Source organism: Sander vitreus, chromosome 15 (assembly GCF_031162955.1).
Source record: "Sander vitreus isolate 19-12246 chromosome 15, sanVit1, whole genome shotgun sequence".
Lineage (NCBI taxonomy): Eukaryota > Metazoa > Chordata > Actinopteri > Perciformes > Percidae > Sander > Sander vitreus.
The window spans coordinates 24173120-24186277 of NC_135869.1; the positions used below are offsets into that span (position 1 = coordinate 24173120).

Here is a 13158-nt window from a genome sequence, read left to right on the forward strand (position 1 = left end):
AGAGACAGATTAATGCACATGTTTTGCTGAGTATGTATGGGGGGGGTTGTCCTGGCATTTGGCAGAGATTAATAATAGAGAGGCTGCCGTAGAGGAAGGCGGAGGAGAGCTTCTGGAGGACATTTTGACATTGTTGTGGCTGAACTGAATTAGTTTGTGGTCGGTTCAGATCAAAGATTTAGAATGAGACAAAACAGTTTTGTAAAGTTTCAGATAGGGCTGCAACTAATGATTATTTTCCTCATCGATTGATCTGCCGATTATTTTCTAGATTAATCGATTAATGGTTTGGTCTAAAAATGTCCATCCCAGTTTCTCAAAGTCCAAGGTGATGTCGGTAAAAAACTCTGTTTTTTTTCAAAAAGATATTCAGTTTAATATGATAAAAAGCAGAGAAAAGCAGGAAATCTCCATATTTGAGAGGCAGAAAACGGCATTTTCATCGACCAATTGATTTATTTACTAATCATTGCAGCTCTAGTTTCAGAGAAAAGGCTGAACTTGTGATGTTGGGAGGTGGAGAGTAAAGAAAGAAAACACTGAGAAACTACTAGCTCCAAATATAACTCTGCCTGTGTAGGGTGTTGTTTGCATTTATCCTGCTAATTCAAGCCTACACGCGTGTGTTTGTGTGTAGGTGGGCTGTTTTGACCCGTACAGCGACGACCCCAGACTGGGCATCCAGAAGATCAGTCTGTGCAAATACAGCAACAAGCTGGTGGTGGCCGGAACTGCGGGACAGGTAAATTGTACATACAGTACACACACATGCAAATGGAATGAGCACATCGTCTCGGGTCGTTTCTAGGAGACGCAATACATTGAGTTATTTTTCTGAAGACTGTTTTATATTTTTAAATGTGGCTAAACCCCCCAACTGTTCTATGTGTTTAAGTCATTGACCGAAATAATCTTCCATAATCGAGCAGCCCTACAACATACTGACAGCTTTGCTAATGAACAGTAGCTTTAGTAGTGGGGTTGAAAATGTAACACAATCGGAAAAAAAGTGTCCAAATTGAATGTTTTCATCCCCAAGTGGAGCGTGTGCTCAATACATTTCATGACAATCTCCTCTTCAGATTTAGATATTTCTGTGTACAAGTGGAAATTCTGGTCTGATAGTGGTGCACAAGGAAAGTTTAGGGCATCGGTAATCTTCTGGAGACCATGGATGAATACCATAAATATTAATTCCAAATTAAATACGATTATTTTCATGGACAGAAAAACATACAGTACATTTAAAATATTACTTAGCTACTTCCTGTAAAGTGAATTTTAAGGCTCTGCTGCACCTAAAAAGTGTATGCCGTCATTTCTTTGAGCACAGCAAAAAGCTCCCAACTGATGATAAACTAGCTATTCTTTTAACAGTCTGTTATTAACAGCACCAGTTTTCAATAGCACCACCTTCTCTTACTGCTGTCTTTAAAATGATAGGGATTTGGTGTTACTTTTTGGAGAAGAGGAGCTCTTTAATTTGCTAATAATTTGACAGAACTGTGTCAAACAACACAAGTGTGTTTCTGTAATTGTCAGCTAGTTGTAATAAGGTTCAGCTGTCAGGCAGGCTCCAGAATAATCACACTAACCTCTGCTACCGGTTAGTGTCTTGTAAACTTTTAAAGTAATACATATAGACACTGAAATAAATAAGAAAAGGAAAATGAACCATGATGTTTGTTTACTTTCTCTCCAGGTGATTGTTCTCGGTCTGAGTGACGAGCGTTCGGACCACTTGGTTGACGTGTCGGTGGTTGATCTACTGCAGGACAGGGAGGGCTTCACCTGGAAGGGCCATGACAGGCTGGAGCCGCGCCTTAAACCCGCCCCCTTCCCTCCTGGCTTTCAGCCACTGGTGCTGGTGCAGTGCCTGCCCCCGGCCTCTGTTACGGCGGTGGCTCTGCATGCCGAGTGGAACCTGATCTCCTTCGGGACGAGTCATGGATTCGGCCTGTTTGACTACCACAGACGAAATGCTGTGCTCGCCAGGTTAGGGACAAACACTCACACAGCTCAGGTTATGTTTGTGTTTTTATTTCTCATCATGTCTTTCCTTCTGTTCCGATTACATTACTGGCACGTTCACATTCAGTAAATAAGACAAACATGCTACAGCAGTCAATCACAATCTTGACGGTGTAAATGCAAGCTGAAAACGACATGCATCGCATTTATTTTGGCCAATGCCAGTAAAAAAAAACAGGATGAGGCAAGATGACAAATTCACTACTACTCTTTATGTTCTCCTAGATGTACCCTGCACCCTAATGACTCCTTGGCGATGGAGGGCCCCCTGTCCAGAGTCAAGTCCTTGAAGAAGTCCTTACGACAGAGCTTCAGACGCATCCGCAAGAGCAGGGTGTCGGGGAAGAAACGCACCATCACCACCACACCCACCAGCAAGGTAAAGGAATGTCTTCTTGGTAGAAAGAGGGCCATACAGATCTTACAGACTGAATTAAATTCTGCATTTTGTGACTGTGTCGTGTGCAGGTGCAGGAGGCCAACGCTGCTCTGGCAGAGCAGGAGGACGTGGCTCCGATACAGCGAAGGATTGAACCCCGGTCAGCAGACGACTCGCTGTCTGGAGTGGTGCGATGTCTCTGCTTCGCTGACACCTTTCTACGTGACGGTGTGTTTACTTACTCGTTGAGATTATGAACAGAATGTGGAACTCTGACTATACCATAACATTGTTTTTCTTTTCTTTTTAAATAAATTGTTGGTGAGAAGTGACATTTTGAGCTAACCAGTGTCAGAACAACTAAAAAGAAACATTATTTCCACAGCACTAACTGCATGTACTGTATTTTCGTATCTACCAGGTACACACCATGGCCCCACACTATGGGCGGGCACCAACTCAGGCAGCGTGTATGCCTACGCTCTGGAGGTGCCCGGCGTCGGTTTGGGGCGTGCGTGCGAGCGGGGCGGAGCGGGCGAGAGCAGTGTGTGTGTGGAGGCATTGTTGGGGAAAGAGATCCAGCTGATGCACAGGGCCCCCGTGGTGTCGATTTCTGTGTTGGACGGCCGGGGGAAACCGCTACCGGACCCGTACGAAGCCTCCCAGGACCTCGCCATCGCGCCGGAAATGACCAACGCTCACTCTGTCCTCATCGCCTCAGAGGAACAGCTAAAGGTAAAGGCTGGAAAATACACCTGTATTATAATGCATTAAAAAGCAAGTTTGTATTTGTCTAGTCAGTCAGCAGGTGTGTTTTTATGTTTTTCCTCATTTCATGAGGACCAACTGTGCAAAGACAGTTCAATTCCTTTGATTTTTTTCCATTTATTTTACATATATTGACAAGCATTCCCACATTAGTTGAAGGAACACGCCGACTTATTGGGACTTTAGCGTATTCACCATAACCCCCAGAGTTGGATAAGTCCATACATACCCTTCTCATCTCCGTGCGCGTTGTAACTCTGTCTGACGCCCCCAACGCTAGCTAAGCCTAGCACAGATCCTGGAGGTAACTGGCTCCATCTAGCCTACTGCTCCCAATAAGTGACAAAATAACGCCAACATTTTCCTATTTACATGTTGTGATTTGTATAGACACAGCGTGTACAAATAACAAGGTCACATGAGACACAGCCATACCATATACATGCTGGGAACTATATTCTCAGAAAGGCGAAGCACTGCTACTTGGGCGGAGTGATTTGCTTGCAGCACCTGAGAAGCCCCGTGGTGAGGAGCAGAGAGTAACAGTGCTTCGCCTTTCTGAGAATAGTTCCCAGTATGTATACGGTTAGAAGATGGCTGTGTCTCATGTGACCTTGTTATTTGTACACGCTGCGATTATACAAATCACAACATGTAAATAGGAAAATGTTGGCGTTATTTTGTCACTTATTGGGAGCAGTAGGCTAGATGGAGCCAGTTACCTCCAGGATCTGTGCTAAGCGAGGCTAACGGTGGGGGCGTCAGACAGAGTTACAACACGCGTGAGATGAGAAGGGTATGTATGGACTTATCTAACTCTGGGGGATACGGTGAATAAGACAAAGTCCCAATAAGTCGGCGTGTTCCTTTTAAAAGTCACCATAAAACGTTCAGACTGGGCTTAGTAAACCGTGAAAAAGTGCTGGCCGATATGGAGAAAATACGATATTCTTGACCAAATACGATTTATGATGTCGATATAACGAACAGTAAGTGATAAGTGGTAAGTTCAGAAAATTACCACTTTACTTTATTATCACTTTACTGTAATGCACCCTTTAAAACCAGGAAAAGACTACATGTAAGCCATTTCCAATATTACGATATCCAACATCTAAGACAATATGTAGTCTCATATCACGATATCGATATAATCTCGACATATTGCCCAGCCCTACCGTGACAGACTGATGACGGTACAGTTTAAAATCCTGGCTGTCTTCCTCCTATGCTCTCTGTCTCTAGGTGTTCTCCCTCCCCAAGGTGAGCGCTAAGACCAAGTTCAAGCTGACGGCGCACGAAGGCTGTCGGGTGAGGAAGGTGGCCCTGGTGGTGTTCAGCTCCACAGCTCAGGAAGACTACAGCGAGCACACACTGGTCTGTCTGACCAACCTGGGCGACATGCACCTCTTTAACATACCTGGCCTCCGACCACAGGTAGGGTTTAGGGCTTTGTGTGCATGGGTGTGTTGGAAACGAGCCAAGTCTAATTTAGACAATAAGAGAGTTTGTGTGTGTATTTTAGGGAGTATTTACAGTAATTGTGCAACATTATTTGTATATTAGACAACTGGCAATTTGATGACGTGGGTGTTTTTGTTTTACTGAATTATTCATGATGCACTGGTATTTATTATTATGCATATTTTTGTGTGTCCTTAGGTGCGCTACGACTGCATCCGCAAAGAAGACATCAGCGGCATCGCGTCCTGCGTCTTCACCAAGAACGGACAGGGTGAGGAAAACACACTTCTTCTTTTCTTCAGGCGCTGAAAGTCACAAGAACATTGCATTATGAGAATGACTTTCACATTCACAAAACTGTGCGGGGGAAAAAAAAGAAAAAAGAAAAAAAAAAGGTTAAAGGGTCATTTCAAGCAGATTACACCAAAAAAATATTTTTCCACTTGCCTCATTAGTATCCAGTCATGCAGATAGCTTTATCTGCCAAGGATCTGAGATATCTGCTCTTGAGACTTCTGCCTCTACCCCAATACAGTGTAGGTGAATAGAAATGTGTTTTTGGTTCTTAATGACATCAGCCTGTCTTTCCAGAAATATTGTACCAGACAAACTTCACTTCACTGTGGGCAGTTTTCGCAGTTTCTGTTTTTACAGTAAAAAATGTGTTCCAAATGAATCACAAGTTCAAAGTGGTAACTGTATTATTATCTGGTTGTTTTTCTCCACAGGGTTTTACTTGATCTCTCCCTCAGAGTACGAGAGGTTCTCTCTGTCTGCCAAGGTCCTCACTGAACCGCTCTGCTCTGTTCAGCTGGACCGACCGCTAGAGCCCACACCTGCCAGGTAACTCACACACAGACACAAAATGTAGTCCTCGGAAAGATCCTTTGTTTTGACTATGTATGTTATATAAGTAGTCAAATTAAACCGGTTTTGTGCCATATAGATAGCATCCTCTATCACAATATATGTAATATTATGAAATATCAATGTGTATTACACAGCTTTGTTGAATGCTTGATTTTGATTGGTCAGTTACGGCATTCTACGGTCTGTTTTTTTTTAATAGCAGACCGTTGCTATGGGCACGGTTCTGATCACAGACTCTGGAGGAACATTTTTATGTCAATTAAATAATTTTTGAATCAATATTTTGTGTCAAATTATTGATTTCTTAAGTACCTGTTAAATAGCTAATTGAACACAGGGTGATGCATTCGCAATAATGACCCGCTCGATCTACATTATCCCTTACATTTTATAATGTAATATTTTTGGAGAAAAATAATTGAATAACTTGTTAATGGATGAAATAGTCAGACTGTCTGTTGTCTAATCCAACAAAAAGTACCTGACGTACCAAGCCACTTCATCACATTCATGCACCAATCGTATTAAAAAAAAAAAAAAGCCAGGCTCGAAGTGTACCTGCTCATTGATTTTGACAACATTTTCCAGGGACACACTATTAAGGACTCTTGGTGGTCCCTGGACCCCACATTGGAAACCACTAAACCTACTGTTCGTAATGCTCTCTCTTGGGCTACCACCAGATCGAGGCACTCAGCTGCATGTGAAACCAAAGAACTTTTATTTTTACTGTTATTGCTTTATTATTATTATTATACTTTCTCTACTGCCAAAGTAAATGGTGTGTGCTCATGTGTCTTTTCAGCGATGGTATGACGACGCAGCCGCAGGCCAACGGAACCCACAAGAACCAGATGGGTCAGGCTGAGGGTACGTACACACACACACACACACACACACACACCCCACACATCCAAGTTTTCTATTTTCTCCCTCTCCTCTTGTTAGTTCTCTCCCCCTGTCTATTCTCACTCTTCATCACTCTCTTCTCTCTCTGAGCCCCTTGAACTGTGAGCAGGCCTTGCAGGGGTTCCCCTCCGGTCTCCATGGTAACCATTCAGTATGCCCCAGCACCTCCCTCTCTGGCAGGAAACGATGGTTGTTGTGGAGACCAGAGTGGGGTTTGTTTATGTCTTAGTGGGCCTTTCACCGGACACTGAGATTTTGATACCTATCCATGTAGTCAACAGAGAATACTCCCATTTTTGAAAAATTGTAAGCATTAATGCACCATCGAAAAGTGTATGTTTACAGGACAAAACGGATGAAAAAGACTTGGCTTGTGGTTAACCTTCTCTTTGTGATAAGTATGTAGAGGCTTTTGACAAGAAAGCAGAATGCATGTAAAAAGAAAGAACTAACTTTAATGTTAAACCAATGGGTTTGGGCTCACAGCCTCAGCCAGTGTTACAAAATGAACAAAACGTGCAGTTTAAAAGTGCCCATATCACGATAGAAATCACTCCGATTTGGCGTGTTATTTTGTCTCTGGTGCTTCCACACGAATGCACGCTTTGAAAACAAATCCATCCATGCTGTTCTGAGTGAGATACGGTCTCTGAATGTGTCCTGCCTTCAGTCGTCCGTGAGCATGGTCAAAGTCTGACAAGGCTTTCTGCGTCGCTAGCCGAAACGAGCTGGCTAACCGCAGCGTTAGCATGACTAGCGCTAGAATGCTACCTCATTCTCAATGGCAAAGCTCTGCTACAGCGCACACAAGTCCACGCATAATCTACAAAAGAACTGCGTCTATGTGCGCTTGTTTAGACAAGTCTCCCAGCGACTCCTGCCTTGTAACTGACCGACGTTGGAGCAAACAGCCTAGTCTTTTCACGCACAAGGGAAACAGCTAGCTACCATGATCCTTACCTAGCTACTATGCATGTGCGACTACAAACAAAGATGCTACAGAAGAAGCGATGTCACACTCTGTAGCATGAAACAGAGACCTGATATTTTGAGCCTTTTTAGTGGTATAAATAGCGATTTGTTTTTACTTTCCCTGTGCCCTGAATACTAGCATTGTAAGCTAATCAGCGGTCCGCGCTAGCTTGTTCCAAGCTTCAAACCCATGCGTTTAGCATGAAAACATGTCCCAGAGAGCGACCGAGTGGGTACACATCTGTTATTAACCCCTAGGTTCATTTTGCGCCGTAATTGTCCTTTAAGCACGTTGTTGGGGTCCTCCAGCAACACACACCACTATCAGTCACCCAGATGTAGAAACATGCTTCATGGGTTTCTCCCTCACAGGGCAAACGGAAGAGCCTCCGAGCTCCCTGTCCTCTCCCATCCTGGACACCCCACTGGACTCCCCCCTCAGCTTTGCTGACCTCACCCTCGACTCGACCGGAGAAATCACTGCGGAGGACGTCAGGGATTTTCTAACGTAGGGACACACATTTATATGCACACGTACCCACAGCTTGCACTGTTTAAAATATATTCTTAGCCTTTTTTAATTTATTTTGTTAAAGACAATAATTTATCATGTGGTTTGTGTATCTGGCATGCAGCACTGTGGACGAGGCAGAGAATAACCTGAAGAACATTAAAGAGGAGGAGGGACGCTCGACTGGCATCCTCATTAACTGAACAGGTGAGACACACACACACACACACACACACACACACACACACACCTGTTTCTAATGGAGCTGGTCAAGAGTGTGCAGACTTCAAAGAGTTGTTCTGTCTGAGTGCTGCATTCCAATAACAAGCCCTCCACTCTGTTTTCCTTCCACCCGGTGTCTTTGAAAAGTCAGCGGAGCAGTAATCTTTTCCATCAAGGCCCATTGAACAGACGTGTGCTTTTTAATAGTGTTTGATACTGTAGCTCTGGGTATTTCTCTTCAGTGTACTTGGAGATGGCCCAGGGTTCATTTGTGAAGCCTCTTTATTCACGGCACCAGTTTAAATTCAGTCATGTCCTATGTTTTATTCTATTGATCCACTTTAAAGTTTGACAATCCAATCAGATCACAGCTTTTATTCAGCTGTTATCAGCACATGCACCCTCTTATAAGTTGACTTTATAGTGTTATTAAGACTAGGGCTGTCAAACGATTTTTTTTTAATCGCTGAATGTCTATAGTTAATCGCGATTAATCGCATATTTTATCACATGATTACAATTCTATTATTTTGCATTTCAGAACAGTTTTTAAGTACATATTAACAATCGAAAGCAATTGTTACCAGTGTATCTTGATTTGGAATCAAATGAATGCAAAGAAAGTTACTTTATGAACTTGATTTTAAGATTTGTAATTATGTATTTACTGTAAACAAAAGAAAAATGTGTGAATCTGTCATTGTTGCACAATTCCTCCAAGTACCTAACTAAAAAACTAAAAATCCCTATCCTTACTAGAGTCAATATAGTGTTTAGTAACTCCTAAATAATGTTGATTACTCACTGACGTCCAGTGATCACCGGTTAATGAGACAGCGTTTGCAGCACTTTGCGGCTGTTCCAGTGTGGCTGCTTTCTCCGTGTCGTACAGGCTGTGTGGGGGGCTGCTGTCCCCCTCGACGGCAACGAGACGGGTCAGAACATGCCAGCCGTAGTACGTCTTTAAGACCCGAGTCCTCTACGATGCTAACAGGTCTGCAGTTAGTTGCCACCCGTTTCGCAAGAGCTGTAGTAATCTTTTGGGATTTGGTTTCATCCACAGGTCGGCAAGTAGCACTCTCCAAAATACTGCTTTACCTGAATGGGTAGCATGCTAGCTGGTAGCATCACATTAACTGTAGTACTATGCTTAGCTCCGTAGGTGGTAGCTCAAGCTTGACGTGCTTCGGTGATATTTTAATTCGGCTTTACACAACGTGCATATGGCTTTCGACTTGTCTACGAGCCGTCTGGGAGTTTTGGAAAATAAAAAGCGCCATTCAGGATTTCATTGCTGCTGTGTTCACATGCCTGCAGCAGCAGGATGTGATACAAGGAAGTGGCAGCTTGATGATAAGTAACGGTGCTGCAAAGGGTCAAAATAGTAGCCTGTTAGGTACGACGCAAAGCCGAGTGAAGTGTAAAATAAATTAATAAATGCCGGCATGCGATTAAAAAAAAAAAATAAATGAATCGCATTGCGTCGGCCCTTAATCGCATCGCGATTAACACGTTAACGCTGACAGCCCTAATTAAGACTTAAGACTAGTTATTTTTTTATTTTTTTATTCAAATAAACGACATATTAGAGAAAAAAAATGTATTTCTTTTTTTGTCTGTCTACAGAAAAGAGATTATTATCACAGCTGAAGCTTGTGCACTAATTGCACTCATCCATTCAGATGCATTACTCTCTGCTTTCACATAAATCAGGAGGTAATGGTTGCTGAAGCCTCCCTGCTCTGTCCGTTTGTCAACAAGGCTCTCCTTCACCTTTTAAGCTCTCTGCTTCCCTCTGGTGGTGCCCTTTGAAAATATAGACAATACACCTTAACTGCATATTCTGTACTGCAATCACTTTATTTTTTTAATATGTAAAATATTCCATTGTATTTATTAATACTATATACATGTTAAGTAGTTTATATTTGTATGTTAATTTGGGCCATTATCAATTAATCTGTCAATTTTTTTTTTAATCTATAAAATTTACAGTCACGTAAAAGTAGAACTTCTGCAAATCCTCACAATCAAGAAGCTGAAGCCAGCAAATGTTAAAGGTGCACTATGAGTTCCTGCATGGTTTCAGCACAGTTTCATTTTTGTCTCAAATCGTAGGCATCTCTCCTTGATCCGCTAGCTGCCTGCCCCCTGAACACACTGTAAAAAAAGCCCGGTCTCGGGAGACAACACGGGTCGTAAACGTCAAACAAACACTAGAGGCACAGGCTGTGCACCAAAATACAACAAACCACGTTCCAGCCAATCACCGACAACATGGTTGGGGGTGGGGGTTACTGCGTGTGCACATAATTGGGGGAGGGGGGGCAGCAGTGAGCAGAGTTGATTGAGTAGCGTGAGTTGTATCTGAGAGTAGCTGCTGGAAGCTACAGACTGATGTAAATGGTGATGCTTTTTTGCCCATCTGATTGTTGTTGATGTATTACAGGGACTGGCGCAAATGGTCTGGATGGACCGGATTTCAGTGCTGGACCACAAACATCTCCCATCATCCCACTGTGGAGCCCCCAGCCAACACTCTGCACTCTCCTGTTAGCCTGGCACAAACTGGGAGGAAAGCCTTCACACGGACAACGAACACAGCATTAAAGACTCTCGTTGTTTGTTCCTCCCACTGGAAGAACTACATCTTCTTCTTATATAACCACTTTGGAAACATGACATTGCCTCCCACATGGAACTAGACACAGCCTACCTAGCACAGTGTGGCGCCTGGATGGACTTGGGGCAAATGATTCTGATTTCAACCACCGAAAACGGAACTTTCCGTCATCCATCTTGACGCTCTGTGTGGTCATTTCTCCTTGGCCTTTCTTCCCGTGGTGACCCGATGGTTATGAAGCGCTCTCCAGGCGTAATGACTGCGGCTCAGCCTTTCGAGGAAAGGGCTGTTACGTCCTGCATTAGGAGACTTACCAGTGGCGTTTCTGTGTTTTTATTTTTCTATCCACAGTTTTTTGGCGTGCCTGGATCGGTCTGAGGTTTTCCCCCACAGTTGGAACTGGAATTGGCGCTCAGTCGCCAAATGCTCTTGTTGATTCCTTGTGCACACTAGTGGATGTGTTGGATTGTTTTGCACGCTGCTTAACACCACCACAGCCCTGTGAATGACCCGTGTTTATGAAATGAGGATATCCAGCAGAGACTGAAAGGGATTATTGTGAAGGTCAAGAAGACTAGGAAATGAAGTATTTGGAATATTTGAGTGTTAAAGGCTGTACAATTTGCATTCTTCCCCTCTGCCATTAGGTGCAGTTGAATTGCTTCACCCAGTGTCCTATGTGAGCCGTGGTGGTGCATAAATCAACTGTTTTCAAATCTGTGAGCCGATATATCGTGTTCACACAAGCACATCACCGCCAAGGTTTTGAGAAACTCTGTCATCTCTCTTGGTATTGAAGAACAAAGTACTTGGAAAATGAAGGTGTTTTGTAATACAAAGAATGATGTTCTATTACATATATTTCGTATAGCTTTTGGAGAAAGTAAAGATATTTTACTGACAAAAAGAAAAGGGGGAGATGCAAGAGGAAATGATTCACACCAATTTCAAAGGGAAGCGAAGGCGGTACTAAGTATTAAGGACTAGAGCAGATTTAGGTGAAATCAAATTTTGAAAAGCCTTTATTGTTAAATGCATGTCCTGAGTTGCAAATAAATTCTTTATCTTTCAGTCAAAATTAGATGAATTCAGTTTTTATCAGGCAAGATCTCAGAGTTCACTGTAATCAATGTTGTAGTTTGGTCAAATCTTAAGGATCGAAGAAAAGATCAGCGTTCTCAGTGATTAAAAAATAAAGAGAAGGTAAAGAATGTGGTAGAATGGAAGAATTGTTAAATCCTCCCTCCTTAGATCATCTCATGCAGAAATCTTGTTGACGGGACTCAGGGAAGTGTGGCAAGGGAAGCTAAGTCAGTCTGAATGCTAAGTGTAATGTACTGTGTACTGTGATGCACCCAGGAGATTTCTTTTGTGGGTTTCTGTGAATCGGTGCATTCTGGGTAATATTGGCTAGATGCACAGCTTTGATCACCAGTATTTTTAACCCTTTTAAAAAAAAAAGTTTTACTGTGTAAAAAGAAAAAAATATATACAGTATCTATACCTAGGTTTACAGAGGACAGGTTTATAACGGCAAGCCCATGATAGAGTAAAATGGTCGAACTTTGTAGAACCTGTCGCAGCCTAAAAAGTATTCCAGCTTTTTGATCACCTCACTTAAAACAAAATAAAAAGTAAAAAGGGACCTCGCTACTAACTAACTAAGCTCAACAGGTAGAAATCATGTTAATGCTTTTTTACTTTTGTGTTAGCTTGTTTCGTGCTCTGGTTGACACACAACTAATTAACCCCTTGATGCTACAGCTGGCACGATTTGCCTTTTTTTTTAATTCTACAGTTAAAATGAATTTGTTTCTACTTTGTCATTCAGTTTTGTGTGTAGGATTTTAATCAGGTCATTTAGCATTTTGGCTGATAAAGAATTGTGAATGTTAATAAAATGATTTACTCTCTATGAGCATTGATTGTTGTTTGGACTTAAAGTGTAGAGTAATCCACTGATTTAGCATTGCAGTTATACCATAAGTTCATACCATCATTCCTCTTCTGGCACCTTCGTTACAGACCAAAGCAAGGAGTGTGGATTGGTAGCAGGAAAGGGCTAAAATACAATTCTATGACTTTTTCGACATAATGACATTTTTAAGACTTTTTCGACATACTATACTGTGACTTATGACTTTTTTCGACATATATACTATGACATTTTCGAATTTTCCGACATACTATATACTACATACTATGACCTTTTTATCACATTTTTTTAGACCTACTATGCTGTGACTTTTTTGACTTTTTTCGACATACTATACTACGACATTTTTATCACTGTTTTTCCACATATTATACTATGACTTTTTTCGCCATACTATATTATGACTCATGACTTTTTTCGACATATATACTATGACTTTTTTCGCCATACTATATTATGACTCATGACTTTTT

General features: G+C 42.2%; 1 protein-coding gene across 1 annotated transcript in view; it reads left to right on the forward strand.

The window, feature by feature from the left end:
* The window catches only part of llgl1 (LLGL scribble cell polarity complex component 1), a 40142-nt gene extending 27475 nt beyond the window's left edge, over positions 1 to 12667 (forward strand). Inside the window, exons 13-24 of the mRNA XM_078269761.1 lie at positions 638 to 742; positions 1703 to 1995; positions 2257 to 2410; positions 2500 to 2638; positions 2832 to 3145; positions 4424 to 4615; positions 4841 to 4913; positions 5371 to 5485; positions 6318 to 6382; positions 7766 to 7901; positions 8029 to 8111; positions 10576 to 12667. Of these exons, the coding sequence (XP_078125887.1) occupies positions 638 to 742; positions 1703 to 1995; positions 2257 to 2410; positions 2500 to 2638; positions 2832 to 3145; positions 4424 to 4615; positions 4841 to 4913; positions 5371 to 5485; positions 6318 to 6382; positions 7766 to 7901; positions 8029 to 8107 (1665 nt within the window). The 3' untranslated portion in view covers positions 8108 to 8111; positions 10576 to 12667. The remainder of the gene's footprint in view (positions 1 to 637; positions 743 to 1702; positions 1996 to 2256; positions 2411 to 2499; positions 2639 to 2831; positions 3146 to 4423; positions 4616 to 4840; positions 4914 to 5370; positions 5486 to 6317; positions 6383 to 7765; positions 7902 to 8028; positions 8112 to 10575) is intronic.
* The last annotated feature ends 491 nt before the right edge of the window (positions 12668 to 13158 follow it).